This window comes from Erinaceus europaeus, chromosome 12 (genome assembly GCF_950295315.1).
Source record: "Erinaceus europaeus chromosome 12, mEriEur2.1, whole genome shotgun sequence".
NCBI lineage: Eukaryota > Metazoa > Chordata > Mammalia > Eulipotyphla > Erinaceidae > Erinaceus > Erinaceus europaeus.
The window spans coordinates 51823195-51844936 of NC_080173.1; the positions used below are offsets into that span (position 1 = coordinate 51823195).

The 21742-nt window shown below is 41.0% G+C and overlaps 1 protein-coding gene across 1 annotated transcript in view; it reads left to right on the plus strand.

Annotated features, from left to right (window-relative positions):
• The window catches only part of NPEPPS (aminopeptidase puromycin sensitive), a 103557-nt gene extending 82804 nt beyond the window's left edge, over positions 1-20753 (plus strand). Inside the window, exons 18-23 of the mRNA XM_060203620.1 lie at positions 3264-3406; positions 3823-3879; positions 9611-9718; positions 13806-13961; positions 14140-14187; positions 19300-20753. Coding sequence (XP_060059603.1) covers positions 3264-3406; positions 3823-3879; positions 9611-9718; positions 13806-13961; positions 14140-14187; positions 19300-19452 — 665 coding nt within the window. The 3' untranslated portion in view covers positions 19453-20753. The remainder of the gene's footprint in view (positions 1-3263; positions 3407-3822; positions 3880-9610; positions 9719-13805; positions 13962-14139; positions 14188-19299) is intronic.
• Positions 20754-21742: the final 989 nt, after the last annotated feature.

Below are 21742 nucleotides of genomic sequence, written 5' to 3' on the forward strand. Positions count from 1 at the left end.
TGCAAGGACTGGAGTAAGGATCCTGGTTCGAACCCCCAGCTCCTTTCCTGCAGGGGGTCACTTCATAAGCGATGAAGCGGGCCTGCAGATGTCTGTCTTTCTCTCCCCCTGTTTGTCTCCCCTCCGCTCTTGATTTCTTTCTGTCCTATCCAACAACAGCAATAGCAGCAGTGACAATGATAATAATGATGACAACAACAAGGGCAACAAAATGGTAAAAATGACCTCCAAGAGCAGTGGATTCGTAGTGTAGGCACCAAGCCCCAGCAGTAACCCTGGAGACAAAAAACAAAAAGTAAAAAAAATAAAATAAACTGGTTTTTGTTTGTTTTTTTTTAACTTAGCTATGGTTAGTATCAATAACATTTGTCTGGATGCTACTATATGTTAAACTAGCTAGAAATTAAGGCTTGATTTAAAAAAAAAAAAGATTTTATTAACACAAGATAGGAAAGAGAACCAGGGCATAACTAAAAATCTGTGGTATTGTGTGAAAGGAGAGAGTAATTACTGAAGTGACAGTTGAATAATGGAGAGGAGCAGGATATAGACAGCAACACAGATGCACAGAAACAAGACCAGAGGGAGTCGGGCGGTAGCGCAGCGGGTTAAGTGCACGTGGCGTAAAGCACAAGGACCTGCGTAAGGATCCGGGTTTGAGCCCCCGGCTCCCCACCTGCAGGGGAGTCGCTTCACAGGCGGTGAAACAGGTCTGCAGGTGTCTGTCTTTTCTCCCCCTCTCTGTCTTCCCCTCCTCTCTCCATTTCTCTCTGTCCTATCCAACAACGAAGACATCAATAACCACAACAAAAAAACAAGGGCAACAAAAGGGAATAAATAAATATTAAAAAGAAAGAAACAAGACCAGAGGAGATATGTGAACATAAATGCAGATTAATTGATTGATATTGTACTTTCCAGGGCTAGGTGGTGGCACACCTAGCTGAACACACATGTTGCAATGTGCAAGGACCCGGGTTGAAGCCCCTGGTTCCCACCTGCAAGGGTAAAAGCTTTGTGAGTGGTGAAGCAGTATTACAGGTGTCTCTCTCTCTCCCTCTTCCCTCTCAATATCTGGCTGTCTCTACCCAATAAATAAAGACTTAAAAATTTCAATATTTATAAATAGATATTGTACCTTCCTTTCATGATGGTGGCAATGTGAACCTTTTGGAGGCTCACAAACATCTCTATGAAATAGAATGCATTTTCTAAGCTTAGAAAATATATACTTTTAAAGTATGCAGTTTAATCATTTTTTGTTCACCATGTTGCCCAACCCATTGCACACATCTAACTCCAGAAATGTTTCTTTTTTTAATATTTTATTTTATTTTAATGGGAGAGAGACATATACAGAGAGGAAGTTGCACAGAGAGAAAGGCCAGAGCACTGCTCAACTCTGGTTTATGGTGGTGCTGGGGATTGAACCTGGGACCTCAGAGCCTTAGGCATGAAAGACTTTTGCATAACTATTATGTTGTCTCCCCAGCCACATAATTATTTATTTAACCTCAAAAGAAACTGCATACTTATTGGATACTCAACTCCCCATTCTTGGACAACCTCATTTCTGAGCAGACACTAATATTCTGCTTAATGAATGTGCCTATCCTGGATATTCCATATAGATGGAATTATACTTTATCTGGTCTTTTGTCTGTTTTTTTTTCCCAGTTAGCATAATGTTTTCAAGTTTCATCCACATTGCCATATATATCAAAATGGCATTGATTTTTTTTTTTTAGCCAAGTAATATTACACTATTTGTATAATATTACACCTTGTGTATCTGTTAGTTGATGAGTATTTGGTTATTAAGTTTAATGAGTATTTGGTTACTAAGAATATCGTGGGGGCCAGGTGGTAGCATACCTGTTTAAGCACACATAGTACTACGTGCAAGGGCCTGTACAACTATCCCAGTTCAAGCCCTGCTCCCCACTTGCAGGGGGTCCGCTTCATGAGGTCTGCAAATGGTCTGTCTTTCTCTCCCTCTCCTCTCCTCTTCTCTCTTCTCCCCTCCCCTCCCCTCCCCTCTTCTCTTCCCTTTCTTTTTCCTTTTTCTTTCTCTTTTCTTTTCTTTACCAGAGCACTGCTCAGCTCTGGCTTATGATGGTATGGGGGGATTGAACCTGGAATTTCAGAGCCTCATCAAGCAAGAGTCTCTTTGCATAGCCATTATGCTATCTACCCCTATCCTCTTTTCTCTCCCTCTTTCTATTTCCCCCTCACCTCTCAATTTCTGTCCTAGCTAATAAAATGGAAAAAATAGCCTCCAGGAGCAGTGGATTCATAGTGCCGGCACCAAATCCCAGTGATAACCCTGGAAGCAAAAAAAGAAAAGAAAAAATATCTCTATAAAATATTTATATATGTTTTTATATGGACATATGCTTTCGTTGAATATACCCAAGAATAGAATTTTTGGGTTTATAACTCTTTGTTAATCTATTGAGACATCTCAAGACTTTTCTACTCATGTCATTTTGCATTCCTACCAGTGGTGTGTGAGAGTTTTAACTTCTCTATATCCTTGCCAACACTTAATTTTATTTGTCTTCTTATTTCAGCTATCCTAATGAATATAAAGTAACATCTTGTTGTCTCAGTTTTCTTTTCCTTGATGAGCGTCTATTTATATTCTTACTAGTAGCTATTTGTATATCTTAGAAGGAATGTCAGTTATTTATTTTTAAGTTTTAAGGCTTCAGAATAGGTGGTGGTACACACATTACAGTACACAAGGACTCAGGTTCAAGTTCCCAGTTCCCACCTGCAGGGGGAAAGCTTCAGAAGTGGTGAAGCAGGGCTGCAGATGTTTCTCTCTCTCTCTCCCTCTCTCTGTCTCCCCCCATCGCTCTCAATTTCTGGCTGTCTAAATTTTAAAAAAGTTTTAAGGCTTCTATTTATTATAGTACACTGTTTTTCTTTGTGGTCTTTGGCTTAAAGCTACATGGCTTAATCCCATTCTTTGCGTACACACTCTTCTAACAGTGTGATTACCTAGCTAGAGGATTTAATAAATTAAGATGATTAGCATTTGTCACAGTAGACACAATTAGCACATTTATTTGCTTGTCTAGTCTGTCTCACACTTTACATTTCCCCCATAATTTAATAAATTTAATCATGTGTTCTCTGCAATACTAAGGTTAGTTCAAATCATAAACATTTATAATAACATAATTATAAGATATTCTTGTAGTGTGTTTGTAAAAATGGACTTTTAAATAGCTGTTTATCTCTTATTTCTCAATCAGGTCATCTTGATGCACTTCTTAGGGGTTTAGTTCTGGGAAAATTAGGAAAAGCAGGACATAAGGCAACATTAGAAGAAGCCCGTCGTCGGTTTAAGGACCATGTGGAAGGGAAACAAATTCTCTCAGCTGACCTGAGGAGTCCTGTAAGTTTGCATAATTACTATGATTTCTAGTTGACTACATCATTCTGCATAGTGTGGAATATATTTAGTAATAATAATAAATGACCAATGTACAAACTATGTCTGACCTAATTTTACTATATACAGTAAAAGTGGCTTCTCATTGAGGCCTGACAGTCCAAACCATAGTACTGAAAGGTGATTATCACAGTACATTCCTTTGAGAGAACTGGTGTGCTCTGCTGTTTCTTACTACATGCCACCTACATTTCTGGTTATTTGTATATGCCTTTAATTAACTCTTTGTAACAGTTTGTATGTAGCTTTCATATATTGTTACTTAAAAAAAAATTTTACTTCCTTTCTGTCTTATAGAACATTTAAAGAAGATATGTTTAATCAGATGCATTCTTTTTGGTTCCTATACTCCCTTGTAGGTCTATCTGACTGTTTTGAAGCATGGTGACGGCACTACCTTAGACATTATGTTAAAGGTGAGAATCTATGGAAAGGATTCCAATCCCCTGCTTTTTAAAATCTGGTTGATACAGAAAGCATGAGCTTTTAAGAAGTTTTTTAAAAGGTATGGGAGGGACGCACTATTAATTACAAATAAAAGATGGTGACAGGGAGAGGGGTTGGAGAGGCAGAGACGGGTCAGGGTCATTAAATTAATTTAACAATTAGCCTAATTAATTGTTTTAAAAGGGGGTTGTCAGCTGGAAAAATAGCTCGACTGGCAAAACATTGGGCTTGTAAAGTGTACTCTTAACTGAGTGTGCAACCACCCAGCCCCAAACATCTGATTTCTTCTTTGCGTGCCTGAAGTTTCCAGCTAGACCACACTAGATGTGCCAGAGTAGTGCTTGGGTTTTTCTGTTTGTCTGTGAATTCTCTCCCATATGTAATAAAATGCCTTTTTTAAATGGTGGATGGTGTCTCAGTATGGAGCACATGTGAGGCTCTAGGTTCAATCCATAGCACCATTAAAAACAATAACTGAAAAGTAGAAAGCTGGTGGTCCGGGAAATGGTGCAGTGGATAAAGCATTGGACTCACAACCATGAGATCCCAAGTTCAGTCCCTGGCAGCACATGTACCAGAGTGATTGATGTCTGATTCTATTTCTCTCTCCTATCATTTCTCATGAATAAATAAAATCTTTAAAAAAAAAAAATGAAAGTGTGGCAAAAAACACAAAACTATAGCTGAAGCACTAGTAAAATGGTTACGCAAAGTGATTTTCATAGTTGAGATGCCAAAGGTTCAGTCCCCAGGATGACCATAAACCAGAGCTGAGCTTTGTTCTGCTTTATAAAAAGTAATAATAGGGAGTCGGGCGGTAGTGCAACAGGTTAAGCACACGTGGCGCAAAGCTTAAGGACCGTCATGAGGATCCCAGTTCGAGCCCCTGGCTCCAAACCTGCAGGGGAGTCGCTTCACAAGCGGTGAAGCAGGTCTGCTGTGTCTATCTTTCTCTCCCCCTCTCTGTCTTCCCTCCTCTCTCCATTTTTCTCTGTCCTGTCCAACAATGACAACATCAATAACAACAATAATAATAACTACAACAATAAAAAACAAGGGCAACAAAAGGGAATAAATAAAATATTTTTAAAAAATAAAAAGTAATAATTAAATGTATGTATAAATATATATGCAGATATTAGGAAATAATGGGTGAAATTGTGTCTGTTCCTATATCATCTTTTAATTTTCAATTACAAGCTTATGCATCTTAATAATCAATATCATTATTATTATTATTTATTTATTAGTATTGTTATTATTATTTTGCCTCCAGGGTTATTGCTGGGGCTCGGTGCCTGCACTATGAATCCACTGCTCCTGGAGGCCTTTCCCTCCCACTTTTGTTGACCTTGTTGTGGTTATTATTGTTGCCATTCATTGTTGGACAGGACAGAGAGAAATGGAGAGAAGAGGGGAAGACGGGGGAGAGAAAGACACCTGCAAACCTGCTTCACCGCCTGTGATGTGACTCTTCTGCAGGTGGGGAGCCGGGGGCTGGAACCAGGATCCTTACACCAGTCCTTGCGCTTTACGCCACATGCGTTTAACCCACTGCGCTACCGCCCGACCCCCCCCCCCTTTTTTTTAAATGAACTCAGAGCCTCACATGTGTATGATAATAATGCTGAGTGGTCTCAGTCTCCTGGCACAGTTTTCTCATTGCTGTGTTAGAAAGCAGAACAGGGAGAGAACGACAAGTTCAATTCGTTTGAATCTTGGCATCACGTTTGCCAGAGTAAAGCTCTGATTTTCTCTCAAACACATTCATCAAAGTGGTGCTGTGGTGTCTCTCCTTCTCTCTCCATGTTTTACTCCATGTTTGAAATTGAAAAAAGAAAGGGGGGTGCACCTGGTTGAGCACACATGTTTCGACGTGCCAAGACCCAGGTTTGAGTCCCCAGTCCCCACCTGCAGAGGGAAAGCTTCACAAGTGGTGAAGCAGGTCTGCAGGTGTTTCTCTGTCTTTCTTCCTCTCTCCCCCCTTCCCTCTCGATTTCTAGCTGTCTCTAGCCAATAAATAAATAATGATAATAAAAAATTAAAAAAAAAAAAAGGAGGGCAGGCAGTGACACACCCAGTTAAGTGCACATACTACCATGTAAGGACCCAGGTTCAAGCCTCCGTTCCTCACCTACAGGAGTGATGCTTCACAAGCAGTGAAGCAGGTCTGCTGTTGTTTCTCTCTCCTTTTTTTTTTTTTTTGCCTCCAGGGTTATTGCTGGGGCCTGTGCTACAAATCCACTGCTCCAGAGGCCATTTTTTCCCTTTTGTTGCCCTTGTTGTTTGTCATTGTTGTTGTTACTATTATTTTGTTATTGCTGCTGCTGCTATTGTTGGATAGGATAGAGAGAAATCGAGAAAGGAGGGGAAGACAGGAGGAGATAAAGACACCTGCAGACCTGCTTCACCATTTGTGAAGTGACCCCCTACATGTGGGGGGCCCAGGAGCTCGAACTGGGATCCTTACACTCATCCTTGCGCTTGGCACCAAATGTGCTTAACCCTCTGTGCTACTGTCCAGACCCCTCTCTCCTTCATCTCCCCTTCCCTCTCAATTTCTCTCTGTCTTGTCAAAGCAAGAAAGGAAAAGCAAACAGAGAGAGAGAGAAATGGCTTCTAGGAATGGTAGATTCATAGTGCCAACACCAAGCCCCAGTGATAACCCTGGAGGCAAAAAAAAAGAAGAGAAAGAAAGAAAAGAATTTGTGTCTATTTAACAAAAGGGAGTTTACAATGAAAAGAAGTTTAATGAAGGGTTCTTGAAACTATAAGAGGTGAGGATTGTTTTCTCTTAGTAATTTAGGAATAATGAAGCTAAATTAAGATCACGTCTGCTTCAAAGTATTTTTGAATTGTGGTGTTGTGGTGCCATCTAGTGAGCTGTAGTGTAACAAGTTCTTCTAACGGGAATAAAATGTTTAATGAGCGCTGTTAAAAACTAGAGCTGGACATTGGCGCTGACAGGTGGATCCATACTCCAGCATGTCTCTCTCTTTCCCTGGTGGGGAAGATGTTGTTGACTGTAACCTCATCGATTTGATGTGATCTGGGGCCCATATTCAGCTTAGGAGCCTATGTGGCCTCTGCATCCCTGTAGATCTGAGCTCACATTCTATGGTCATGAGTAGGAACGTTCCAAGCTGCCCCAATTTCAGAACCCATCTTTCTCAGGTGAAAGATGAGTATGTTGTCCAGCCTACCTTCAGAGGATGGAACATTCTCTACTGTTGTTGATCCATGTGGAGGGCAAGGTCCTATGGGTTGTTCCTGATAGAGATGACTGGTAACAATGGATAATGAATGTCCCTTGGTCCATGCTCCCAGAGGGATAAAGAATAGGAAATCTATCGGGGGACGGGACAGGATAGGGAGTTCTGGTGGTGGGAATAGTATGGAGTTGTACCTCTCTTATCCTATTGTTTTTGTCAGTGTTTCCTTTTTATAAATAAAAATTATATTAAAAAATAGAGCTGGAATCCTTAGAAGTGATCTATTCACCTTGTTCATTTTACATAAGAACAAACTGAGAACAAGAGAAGTTAAGGACTTAAGATCGGGAGTCGGGCTGTAGCGCAGCGGGTTAAGCGCAGGTGGCGCAAAGCACAAGGACCGGCATAAGGATCCCGGTTCGAGCCCCGGCTCCCCACCTGCAGGGGAGTCGCTTCACAGGCGGTGAAGCAGGTCTGCAGGTGTCTATCTTTCTCTCCCCCTCTCTGTCTTCCCCTCCTCTCTCCATTTCTCTCTGTCCTATCCGACAACAACAATAATAACTACAACAATAAAACAACAAGGGCAACAAAGGGAATAAATAAATATAAAAAAAATTAAAAAAAAAAAAAGGACTTAAGATCACACTGCTTATTAAAGACAAAACTGAGACTTGAACCTAGGTCTTCTGAGTTTTGTTTTTGCCACACGAGCTCAAAGGAAAGTAAAAGGAAACTGATAAGCTGTGATGGGATCTCCAGATACTGGTCAAAGTCAAGTCTTTAGGGGGAAAGAGACCAAAACAGTACAAGTTGTTTTGAAGAGGTATCTCAAATATATATATTTGGCCAGGTGGTGGTACACCTGGTTGAGCACACGTTACAATGCAAAAGGACCCAGGTTCGAGTCCCTGTTCCCCACCTGCAGAGGGAAAGCTGTGTGAGTGGTGAAGCAGGGCTGCAGGTGTCTCTCTCTCTCCCTCTCTCTCTCCCTCTCTCAATTACTTTCTGTCTCTATCCAATAATAAATAAATAGATTATAGAACCAAAACTTCCTTTAATGTAGTGGGCACTGGGCTTGAACCTGGGTTATTTGTCAGCCCTTGTTCTCATTAAGAATATAGGGGGTGCAGGTGGTGGCACATCTGGTTGAGTGTACATGTTACAATGCCCAAGTACCCAGGTTCAAGCCCCCAGTCCCCACCTGCAGGGGGAAAGCTTTCCAAGTGGTGAAGCAGTGTTGCAGGTATCTCTCCCCCCTCTGTCACCCCCTTCCCTCTTGATTTCTGGCTGTCTCTATCCAGTAAATAAAGATAATACCAAAAAATAATTTTAAAAAAGATATAGGGCTGGGGAGAGAACATTGTGGATATGCAAAAGGACTTTCATGCCTGAGACAGCTAAGGTCCCAGGATCAATCCCCAGCACCACCATAAGCCAGAACTGAGCAGTGCTTGGGGGAGGAGGTATATATAATTTTATTTATTTGTGGCTATTTAAAACTTTCAAGTTCATGATGACATGTTTAGAGACTTGTAAAGTACAAAAGGAGTAAAACGGTATACTTGTTGTTGCTCTTGTTACCAGGACTTCACTACTGCAGAGTTCTCACAGAGATCACAACACTGGAGCTTCCTCTAACGTGGTGGAGTTTGTGCTAAAGCAAACCTTTAATTTATAGGAGGACTCGGGTTCAAGCCCCTGACCACCACATGGAAGCACCGTGCAAAGGGGAAGCCGCACGAGTGGTGGAGCAGTGCTGTGTTGCTACTGCTGCTTTGCGGCATGCTCTCTTTCTCTTTTCCAGCCAGCATTTCACACCTGCACATTGCCACTGCTCCCAGTGCAACCTTTTTTTCCTTTCTCCACCTAGAGGGTGAAAGGCAGAAAGAGAGTAAGAGTGGGGACAGGGAGAGATGGAGAGAGAAGGAAAGATACCACAGTAGCTCTCGTCCACTTATGTGTTTTCCCCTTTGCAAGATGCTGCCACAGGGTGTGTCTGGAGACTCAGAGCTGGGTCCCGCGTATGTGAAATGTGCACTCTATTGGTTGTGCCACCTCCTGCCTCACTGTGTCTGTCTCTCACCTTCTCTCTGGGGGAAAAAATTAAAAGGAGTCCTGGGTACTGGACAGCTTACAAGCATAGCACGTGGGTAGGACTGGCTGTGTGGTTCTGTAGTAGAACACTCACGCCTTGTGTGTATGAGGGCCTGGGTTGATTCCTGACACTAAACAAGACAAATGGGAGTGAGATAAGCTTCATGGTTATGCGGTGACATAAATGCCTGAACATTTACATCTGGTAATGTATTGTCATGGCAAGTGACAAAAACGCTTTCCACCCATCCTGAAAAATATTTTGTTAATTTCATACACTGCAGTCTTAACCAATGAGAATATCGACCAGTTTCATGTTGTTGGGAGAAATTCATAAAAGCATGTGCATTACTTTCAGCAGAGAATTAACCATTTCTTTATTTTTTCACTACAGCTTCACAAACAAGCAGATATGCAAGAGGAGAAAAATCGAATTGAAAGAGTCCTTGGGGCTACTCTTTCACCTGAATTGATTCAAAAAGTCCTCACGTTTGCACTTTCGGTAAGTTAAAAAGAACTGCTTTTAGAGGGGATTTGCCACTGGTGAAGTTCTCTGTGAGAATAGTGCAGAACTTGTCTGCATGAGATCTTGAACTCAATCCCTAACAACACATACGTCAGAGTAATGCTCCGGCTCTTTCTCTAACCAAGTGAATAAATAAAGTGTTAAAAAAAGGGGGGGGGGAGGGAGTCGGGCTGTAGCGCAGCGGGTTAAGTGCAGGTGGCGCAAAGCTCAAAGACTGGCATAAGGATCCCGGTTCGAACCCCGGCTCCCCACCTGCAGGGGTCTTTCTCTCCTCCTCTCTGTCTTCCCCTCCTCTCTCCATTTCTCTCTGTCCTATCCAATAACTACAACAATAAAACAACAAGGGCAACAAAAGGGAATAAATAAAATAAATATTAAAAAAAAAGAAAAGACTTTAAAAAAAGGGGGGGGTGGGTAACTTGGGAATAGTGAGTTGTCGTATACCAGACTTTTATCCCCGAGGTCAGGAGGTCCCATGTACAATATAATACCACTGACACCACCATATTCCAGGGACCAGCAGTACTCGGGGGTCCCTCTCCCTCACCTTCCCCCTCCCCCAAATGAATGAACTTAAAAAATAGATATAGATGGGATGGGACATAGCTTACTTGGTAGAGAAGACATTTTGCCATGTTCTAGGATCCAGATTCAAGCCCTTGGTACCACTTTGCACAATACCAGAGGGCAGCGCTATAAACAGTGGAATAGCGTTCTGATGTTTCTCTCTGTGTGTCTATCTGAAATAGAAAAAGAAGGAAGGGAGATAAGAGGGGATGGAAGGAAGGAAAGAGGAGGAGGAAGGGAGGGGAAAAGAACGACATTTTGGGAGCCAGGCAGTAGTGCACCTGGTTGAATGCACACACTACATTGTGCAAAGACCCGAGTTCAAAGCCCCTGGCCCCCACCTTTAGGGGGAGGCTTCATGAGTGGTAAAAGCAGTGTTACAGGTATTGCTCTTTCCTTCTCTATTTCCTTCTCCTTTTCAATTTATCTCTGTCTCTATCAAATAAATAGTTTTTTTTTTGCCTCCAGGGTTTTTTGCACCACGAATCCACTTCTCCTGGAGGCCATTTTTTCCCCTTTTGTTGCCCTTGTTGTTTATCATTGCTGTTATCATTATTGTTGTTAACTGTTGTTGGATAGGATAGAGAGAAATGGAGGAGGGGAAGACAGAGAGGGGAAGAGAAAAACACCTGCAGACCTGCTTCACCTCCTGTGAAGCGACACCCCTACAGGTGGGGAGCCAGGGATTCGAACCGGGATCCTTAGGCCCGTCCTTGTGCTTCACATCATGTGTGCTTAACCTGCTGTGCCACCGCCCAGTGCATAAATAAAATATTTTTTAAAAGAATGTGTGCTGAGAGAAGTGCGATCAGGCTGGTGGGAGGCCCCAGCTGCAGTTAAAAATATATATGGGTTAGGGGCCAGGCGGTGGCACATATGGTTAAGTGTACACATTACAGTGTGCAAGGACCTAGGTTCAAGCCCCTGGTCCCCACCTGCATGGGAGAGGCTTCACAAGTGGTGAAGCAGGGCTGCTGGTGTCTCTCTGTCTCTCTCCCTCTCTCCTCTTCCCCCTCTCAATTTCTGGCTATCTCTAATAATAAATCAATAAAAATATTTAATAAATATATATGGGTCCAAGGAAATAGCTCAGCATTAAGACACAAGATTCAATCTCCACCACCATATACCACTGCTGAGTGATAGTCAGGTCTACCTCTCATAGAAAAATGAATTAGGGAGTTGAGTGGTAGCGCGGCGGGTTAAGCGCAGGTGGTGCAAAGCTCAGGGACTGGCGTAAGGATTCCGGTTCGAACCCCCGGCTCCCCACCTGCAGAGGAGTCGCTTCACAGGCAATGAAGCAGGTCTACTGTGTCTATCTTTCTCTCCCCCTCTCTGTCTTCCCCTCCTCTCTCATTTCTCTCTGTCCTATCCAACAATGACAATATCAGTAACAGTAATAACTACAACAATAAAACAAGGGCAACAAAAGGGAATAAATAATTAATTAAACATAAAGAAAAAGAGTTTAAAAAAATGAATGGACTCTTTTTCCAAAGATATAAGAAATTATTACCCACTAATCTATGACAGTTGTCCTTGATTCATTATCCACTCACTATTTTTTGTTTGCATGTGTGTTTGGTTTTTTTTTTTTTTTTTTTTAAGATTTTTATTTATTCATGAGAAAGATAGGAGAGAGAGGGAAAGAACCAGATATCACTCTGGCACATGTGCTGCCAGGGATTGAACTCAGGACCTCATGCTTGAGAGTCCAGTGCTTTATCAGTGCACCACCTCCCAGACCACGTGTTTTTGTTTTTTAACGAATATTTTCTGATTTTTAATTATCTTTATTTATTGCATAGAGACAGCCAGAAATCAAGAGAGAAAGGGTTGATAGAGAGGGAGAGAGACACCTGCAGCTCTGTTTCACTACTTGGCAAAACTTTCCCCTTGCAGGTAGGGACTGGGAGCTTGAACCCAGGTCCTTGCTCACTGTAACATGTACACTCAACCAGGTGCACTACCACCCACCCCCTTACTTATTTATGAGAAGGGTAGAGGGGGAGAGTATCATTTTGGCACATGTGATGCTGGGGTTCAAACAAAGGACATCATGCTTGGGAATCTAACTTTACTGTGCCACTTCCCAGACTCATACTATCCTTTAAAAAAAAAAACTTTATTTGTTAGATAGGATCAGCCAGAAATGAAGAGATCGAGAGGGAAGGGGAGGTAGATAGAGAAACAGAAAGACATGCGCAACAGCACTTCACTGCTCATGAAGCTCCCCTGCAGGTGGGGACTGGCGGCTTGAATCTGGTTCCTTTTGCATTGTAACATATGCACTCAATTGAGTGCACCACCACCACCCAGCCCCTCTCTTACTATTCCTTAAATCTAGTCCAAGACTTCCTCTCAAAAGCTGGAATGGGCAGTACAACTGGTAAAGCACACAAACTGCCATGTATAAGGACCCAGGTTTGAGACCCTGATCCCCATCTGCAGAAGGGAAGCTCCACAAGCAGTGAAGGCAGGCTGTGGGTGTCTCTCACTCTCCTATTTCTTTCTGTTTCTATCATAAATAAATAAAATTTAAAAAAAGAAAACCTGGATGGGAGTCTGGTGTTAGCACAGCGGGTTAAAGGCAGGTGGCGCAAAGCACAAGGACCGGCATAAGGATTCTGCTTCCAGTCCCTGGTTCCCCACCTGCAGGGGATTCGATTCACAAGCCATGAAGCAGGCCTGCAGGTGTCTAGCTTTTTCTCCTCCTCCCCCTGTCTGTCTTCCCCACCTTTCTTCATTTCTCTCTGTCCATTCCAACAACAATGACATCAATAACAACAACAATAAAACAACAAGGGCAACAAAAGGGAATGAATAAATTTTTAAAATTTCTTTTTAAAAAACCTGGAATGGGGAGTCGGGCTGTAGTGCAGCGGGCTAAGCGCAGGTGGCGCAAAGCACAAGGCATAAGGATCCCGGTTCGAACCCCGGCTCCCCACTTGCAGCGGAGTCGCTTCACAGGCGGCGAAGCAGGTCTGCAGGTGTCTATCTTTCTCTCCTCCTCTCTGTCTTCCCCTCCCTCTATTTCTCTCTGTCCTATCCAACAACAACAACAATAATAACTATAACAATAAAACAACAAGGGCAACAAAAGGGAATAAATAAATAAAATAAATATTTAAAAAATTATTTAAAAAAAAAAAACCTGGAATGAACTCTTGTTTATTAGACTCTGTCTTCCTCTAGTGATGAGAATTGGGATAGAGAAAAACTAGAAAGCTTATTATCCATGCTTATTTTCTCTTTCTCGTGACTTCTTTACAGAAACCAAGCCGGTTTCTGTTCAGTAGCCTGTTTGTACTATCTCAGTGCATCATTCTCAATGTAGTTATCTCTAGGTTAAATCGTCCCTTCTGTGCTGTAAATTTCTGATGCTAATTATAAAACGAAGATCAAGTGTTTTCAGTGTGATTACTAAAGTATTTGCCCTTTTTGGCACCGGAAGATGGTTTGGATACAGAAAACTTTTAGTTCTTTCTACTTTTAGGAAGAGGTACGTCCACAGGACACTGTATCAGTAATTGGTGGTGTTGCTGGAGGCAGCAAACATGGAAGGAAGGCTGCTTGGAAATTTGTAAAAGACAACTGGGAAGAACTTTATAATCGATACCAGGGAGGATTCTTAATATCTAGACTAATAAAGGTATGTGACGGTTTTATTCTGAGTAGTTGCCTTATTTGTTAGCTTTATTAAAGGATTTTTCCATCACATATCCTGCACCCTCTAGAATAAAATGAAATTGGAAGAATAGTTTAGGGGAAATGAAAGTTTGTTTTTAAATCACTTTCCATTGCACTTACTATCCCAATTATTTTTTCAGCTGTCAGTTGAGGGATTTGCAGTTGACAAAATGGCAGGAGAGGTTAAGGTAAGAACATCACTACTTACTTTTCAACCTAGTTAGTGAAAGCACTAATCAAATTACAGTGACAGAATACTGGGGTAATATATTGGGTTATCAAAAAAGTCATGACATGTTTTTCTATGCAAAAATGCATCATGACTTTTCCAACAACCCAATACTTTAGTGCATCCTTATTTTGCTTGGAGAAAGACACCTTAGGTTATAACATTATTATCTGGTAGGTTATATCATTATTATCTGGTGGATTTGTAGTTGGAAAAAGTTAGAAGGGTTCATATGCCATCTTGGAGGGCCCTGAGCTACAGCAAAAGAATGTGAAACTTGGATTCTGTTGACTTGGTGTCCCATATTAACTAGGATTTCAAGCTTTTTTTTTTATTATTATTTTTTATTAATAAGACTCAAAAGTAAATCCTTGATACAGTTTATTTTTCCTTTTTTTTAATTACCACTAAAAACGGTGTGGCAAGATGATTATTTGGGGACTTGCCTCTTAGTCCTTAGAAAGGGTGATAATCATTGTCCTAATGGACTGGGAAGCACAAGGTCCAGAGTTTCCAAGTTTGATCCTAGTATTATACGTGCCAGAGTAATACTCTGGTTCAGTGATGTCCCGGTTTTCTGTCTTCTCTTTCTTGTGTTAATAAGCAAATAAATCTTGAAAAAGAAAAGAAAGGTTACTATCAGGTTAATATGGACTTAGACCTGATAAAGTTTAATATTTAGGGAGAATATACATTTAAAAATATTAATATTTTTTTCTCTTTTTTACCCTCTTATCAGAGTACTGTCAGCTCTGATTTGTGGTGCTGGGGATTGAACATGGGACATTGGGTCTGTCAGGCATGACAGTCTTTTGCATCACCACTATGCTATCTAACCCCCCCTTTTTTTTTCTTTCAGAAAGGTTTTGTTGGCTTAAAGAGTACATAAGTTGGAAAATATTTATTACTTTTTATGGGTGGAGAGAACTAGGACATGACTCAGTACCACCACCTGGACCTTCTCCCCCTACTTTAATGACTTTATGTATTTTGGGGAGAAAATTTCTAAATAAAAAAAAGTATTAATGAGGGGAGGGAAGACTACAATATCACTTTGGTACAAGGGATGCCAAGGATCAAACTTGGGATCTCGTGCTTATTGGTGCATCGTTTTTTCCATTACATCACCTCCCAGGCCACTAAGCTACTAATGAGAGGTAGAGAGAGAAAGAGCTAAAGAGCATTCCTCTAGCATATATGAAACCAGGGGTTGAATTTGTGCTGGGGGGTGGGGAGTGGGCATCCAGCGCTTTATTCACTATGCCACCTCCCAAGTCACTTTACAGTGTTATTTTCACCTTCTTGTAAGTGTGGTAATTATCAGGTGTAAATTGAGAAATTCTAGGAGCTATAATACTATATAATATCATTTGAATCACTCTGCAGATTTTTTTTTAATTGCCACCAGGGTTATCACTAGGGTTTAATCCTTGCACTATAAATCTATTACCCCTGGCAGTCTTGGCCTTTTTTTTTTTTTTAATTTTATTACCCCTGGGGTTATCACTGGAGCTTACTGCTGGCAGTAGAATCCACAGCTCCCAGTGGCCATTTTTTCCCCTAATTTATTGTATATCACAGAGAGAAATTGGAAGAGGGGGAGATAGGAAGGGGTAGAGAACGATAGACAACGGGGGTCAGGTGCTGGCACAGCAAGGAACAGCGTAAGGATCCCGACTCAAGCCCCCCGGCTCCCCACCTGCAGGGGAGTCGATTCACAGGTGGTGAAGCAGGTCTACAGGTGTCTTTCTCTCACCCTCTTCCCCTGCTCTCTCCATTTCTCTCTGTCCTATCCAACAACAATGACATCAATAACAACAATAATAAAAATAACCACAACAACAATGAAAAAAAAAAAGAAAAAGAATAAGAAGGGCAATGAAAAAAGGGGGGGAATAGCCTCCAGGAGCAATGGATTCATGGTACAGGCACCAAGCCCCAGCAATAACCCTGGAGGCCAAAAAAAAAAAGAGAAAGAAAAAGAAAGAAATATAGACACTTGCAGACCAGTTTCACCACTTGTGAAGCATCCCCCCTGCGGGTGGTCTGGGAGCTCGAACCTAGATTCTTGTAATATGTGCGCTTAACCAGCTTTGGCACTGCCTAGCTCCCTCCCCTTTCTTTTTCCTCGATAGGACAGAGAAATTGAGAAGGGTAAGGGAGAAAGACAGACACCTGGAGCCCTGTTTCATCACTTAAGGAGACCTGGGGCTTGAATCTGGGTCCTTGTGCATGTTGATGTGTGTGCTCACCTGGATGCACCAGCACCCAGACAGACCCTTCAAAATGCTCAGTAGGAGTGAGGTCTTCAAGATGTTTACGCCTTGAGAGTCTCTGTCTTCATTTAGTTTGCATTGCTTTACTTTACTGCAGAGGTAATAAGGACAGAACATAGACTCTATTAAAATTTTTCTAAAAGTGAAAATTCCTTGAATGGCTTATAAATGAAAGTGTCCTGATGAGGGCCAGGAAGTAAGTCGCCCAGTAAAGGACACCTTTGACCAAGCACCTTGGCCACCACATTGGAGCACCTGCACTGGGAAGCTGCACAAGTAACAGAGCAGTTTTGTGGTGTCTCTCCTTTCTTTTTAAGATTTTATTTATTTATTAATGAGAAAGACAGGAGGAAAGAGAGACAGAACCAGCTATCACTCTGGTACATGTGCTGCTGGGGATTGAACTTGGGACCTCATGCTTGAGAGTCCAATGCTTTATCTACTGTACCACTTCCCAGACCATGTCTCTTTGTCTCTGCCCCTTACCCTTGATCAGAGAGGGAGAAGCTGTGGAATTATACAGGTGTGAAAACTTTGCTGTCAAAAGAAAAAGTGGCCTAAGGGAGTCAGGCCACAGCAGGTTGAGTGAACATGGCACAAAGTGCAAGGACCAGCATAAGGATCCCAGTTCCCCACCTGCAGGGGAGTCACTTCACAGGCAGTGTGGCAGGTCTGCAGGTGTCTGTCTTTCTCTCCCCCTGTCTTCCCCTCCTCTCTCCATTTCTCTCTGTCCTATCCAACAATGATGACATCAACAACAACAATTAACTACAACAACAAAACAACAAGGGCAACAAAAGGGAAAATAAATAATAATTTAAAAAATAAAAAAAAAAAAGATAAAGAAAAAGTGGCCTAGTCTGGTTTATAAAATAAAAATGTTAGGTTTGAGCCTGATTCCCACTATACTAAAGAAAACTTCATTGCTGTGGTATCTTTCTTTTTCTTTTTTATTTATTTATTATTACTATTTCTCTATTGGGAGATTAATGTTTTACAGTACAGTAGACAATAAATAAATACAGTAATTTGTTACATGCATAACATTTCCCAGTTTTCCACATAACAGTACAGTCCCCAGCTGTGGTATCTTTTCTATCTGAAAAAGCTGACCTCAAGTGGTGAAGCCCCAATAAGGATAAAGGAAAAAAGAAAGTTTCAGTCTGACTGCAGTGTAAAGAACAGTGTTTGCAATGGGGAAGATTATTATACATACAAGAAAGATAACAGTAATTTAGAAAAAAATAGAGTAAAAACTTTGGGGTCTAAGTCAACAGATACTTAGTAGTAACTTCTCTGTGTTGTGAATATATCATGGGGAAGTAGAAGAAAAAGTTAATTCTCAGCTTTTTCATATGTAAGTTGCAGTGCTATTTGTAGAGATGGGACTAAAAGCTTTATATTTTACTAAGATCCTAAGAACCCAATTGTGATAAGGAATCTTTGACTAGGAGAGTTGTCATCTATGTAAATAAGATCACTAATTCTGAAAAAGATCAGACTTAATCTGAAAACTTCACACCTGCAACAACTAGTTCAAAGCAAACTCTCATCCTCTTGTTGCTTGGAATTGTGTTGTTTTCTATGAAGCTAGATATACACTTCATTAGAAAATGATTCACCTAACTTTTAATCAGTATTTCATAGATTATTACAAATTTGGAAATACTTTTATTGTATGAGAGATAATGAGTGTATAAGTACATTACTAGGATACAGCAACAATTTAATCTTCTTTTTTTATTTATTTATTTTCCCTTTCGTTGCCCTTGTTGTCTTTTTTTATTATTGTTGTAATTATTGTTGGTGTTGTTGATGTCATCATTGTTGGGTAGGACAGAGAGAAATGGAGAGAGGAGGGGAAGACAGAGAGGGGAGAGAAAGACACCTGCAGACCTGCTTCACCGCTTGTGAAGCGACTCCCCTGCAGGTGGGGAGCCGGGGGCTTGAACAGGGATCCTCATGCTGGTCCTTGTGCTTTGCACCACTTGCGCTTCACCAGCTGCACTACCTCCCAACTCCCAGTCTTCTTCATTATTATCATCCTTTACAAGTTTATCATTATTTGAAGCAGCCAAGATACGTTAAATCTTTAAGTACTGTATGCCAAGTATTATGCTGTTTACGTGGATTGTCTCTTTAATCTTCTGGAGTAAATATTTGCTCATGGATAAGAAAACCAATTTAGAACAGTTCATTTACTCAAAGTCAGGCCAAGCCTAAATAAAGACTGAAAGTTCTTACGCTATTAACTTTTGATGGGGTTTTAAGAATTTAATACTTGGAGTAGTCGGGCAGTGGCACAGCGGGTTAAACGCAGGTGGTGCAAAGCACAAGGACCAGCATAAGGATCCCAGTTCCAACCCTCAGTTCCCCACCTGCAGGGGAGTCGATTCACAGGCGGTGAAACAGGTCTGCAGGTGTCTGTCTTTCTCTCCCCCTCTGTCTTCCCCTCCTCTCTCCATTTTTCTCTGTCCTATCCAACAATGATGACATCAATAACAACAACAATAATATCTACAACAGTAAAACAAGGACAACAAAAGGGAATAAATAATTTTTTTAATTTAATAACTAAAAAAATATTAATACTTGGGGAAGAATTCCTGTGTGCACATCCAAGGAGTCTATTGTTTTCTTTTCACTTGGCGTAGATCGATAAATTTTTCATGAGTAAAGCTTATGAACCCTTTACAGACCCAGACCAATAAGAATCTTTAATGCCCTGTGATACTACTAATATGAACTTCTTATTATGCTTGTAATGATCCTAATTTGGGGATGTTTTGTGCCAGGCTTTCTTCGAGAGTCACCCAGCTCCTTCAGCTGAGCGTACCATCCAGCAGTGTTGTGAAAATATCTTGCTGAATGCTGCTTGGCTAAAGCGTGATGCCGAGAGCATCCACCAGTTTCTCCTTCAGCGGAAGGCCTCACCACCCACAGCGTGAACCCTACGCGTGACGGCACTGCGGTTCTGCTGCTTCGCTGCAGGGATAAGGTGGAGCTACCGAACAGCTGATTCTTATGCCAAGAATTTGGAGTCTTCTTTCAAACCAGTGGGGGTTGGACAATGAATGTAGTTAACTGGTTCCTGCTCACACTCCAGAATTGAATTCTATTGAAAAAGGAAAATCAGCAATTCAGCAAAAAGTAAAAAAAAAAAAAAATGTAAATATGATAGTAATAAAATAGAGCATAACGAAACTGTGAAACTTCCTGAAGCCTTGTCAGTGGTTAAAAGTATTTAACACTCTCCTATTAATGACAGATGTTCTGTTTTTATAACCTACCAAAAGGAAACTAGAGGCTTCTGGGTGAAGAGGAATTTTGTGAAGCGGGTTGTACAAGCAGCCTGTAAGCCAAGGGTGGTATCCATTGCTAGAAATGGTTAAACATGAAAGGCTGATAGCTGGTATAACATAGTCTGTGCATAATTCCAAGTGATTTGAAGTGGGGGGCATGGGGACTGATCAGGAAGACATATTTTCCTGCATAACTCAATCTGAACTAAGGATTGTAGTTTTCCTCCTTGTCTTCCCTTCTGTGTGACCCCCTGAACCTCCTTATCTCCCTCCTCCCCCAAAAAAATATTTAGAAAAACCTAACCTGGTCTGGGTTTTTTTTCCCTCTCCTTAATTCCACCCCTCCCACCTCTGGTGTCCTTCGTAGAGATAAATATGGAGACATCTTTTATAGCCACATTAAATAAGAGAACTGATTGATATTTTTTCTTTTTTAATTTGACTTTTAAGATCCCTGAAATGCATATAGATGAGACAATAGAAAAGAAAAAGCATTCAACAGTTAGACCTTCCTGAGTTATTCTGCTGGAAATGGTCCTAATTGTTTGATAGGCCAATTACTGAACATCTTTTATGACAGTATAAAACGGCATCTCCTGGTCATTGTGGGCGTGTAAGTAGTCAGTGGTAACTGGTTAAACCACAGGGACTGTGTGTGCCACTCTGCTTCAACAGTGTAGCCTGCTAATAAGCCTCACCTGTCTAATCCAGTGAGTTTTAATTCTAAATCTTAATCCTTTCCTCTTTCCCTACCACTTTTCTTCCACTTTTAAATAAAAACATTTTTGTGTTATTAACAGGAATTCATACTTGGTGTGGCTCAACTGTATTTCAGAAGGTCATCAGATTGTGAGATTGCTTCCTTGAAACATTTTTGTGCTATGTTTTAAAAATAATAATAATTAAAAAAACAGTTGGCGTTAATAAAAATGTCAATGTGAAATTGATGTCATGATTTTAATTTTCTTTGATAAGCTAAGAAACTTTCATTCAGTAGGATTATATGAATTTTTACAACCCGTAGAGTTTTTTTTTTAGTCTAAAATAGTCTTGTTCCTGAATTTCTAATGAATAAAATGCCTAAACAGAAAAGCCCTGAGATTCTTTCTAAAATAATTTTGGGTTTTCAACTTCTTTGAGGCAGCCTTGCCCAGGTGTCATGCACTGAGCCACTTTTAGGCTGTCCAGGCATATATATTTAAGACACCAAAAATACTTAGGACAAATCCAGCTCTTAAATAACATAATCTTATCATCAGTAGTGCTGAGTGAAGTTTTAATTTCATTGTCATGCAAGCTTTGTGTAATAGTCTGAATTAGGTTGGGAAGGAGCTTATGCTGGATACCATCCATTTCCCTTTCAGAGTCATTTTCCATCCTCCTGCATTTCAGGCCTTGACCCACGTGGACTGCATTGACAGATTCCTTTGCCCTCTGACTTCAGGTTGCATTGAACTAATTAGTTACATCATCAGAAGATCAAGCAGTATGAGGAAAGGATGGTCAGGACATTTTCCTGGCTTCCTTATTGCCAGGTCACTTGTGTTGTGTGTGTCCCTCTACCAAAGACCACAGCTCCTAGCAAGCATCCCTAACTTCTAGCTACTTGTCTTTGCCCCTTCAAATCTAGGGGTGGAAAGGACAACTTTGCTACCTCTGGATTGCCCCATTATTCCTTGTGGGTTTCCCTGAATTCTGCTTGTGTCTTTGTAAATAGTCCCTTTATTAAACTTCAAGAACCCATTTTTAGTGTGTTCTCTTTTTTTTCTACTAATATTTTGACTGAGTACCATAGCCCTAATGCTTTGGGTCTGTACATGTCTTAATCCAGTATTATATGTCAGATGTTTTAATTTACTACTTTCCACCCAGGTAGCTCCTGTTCTAGCTAATTTACTCATTTACAGGTAAGAAAGCAGACATTGGGAGCTGGGTG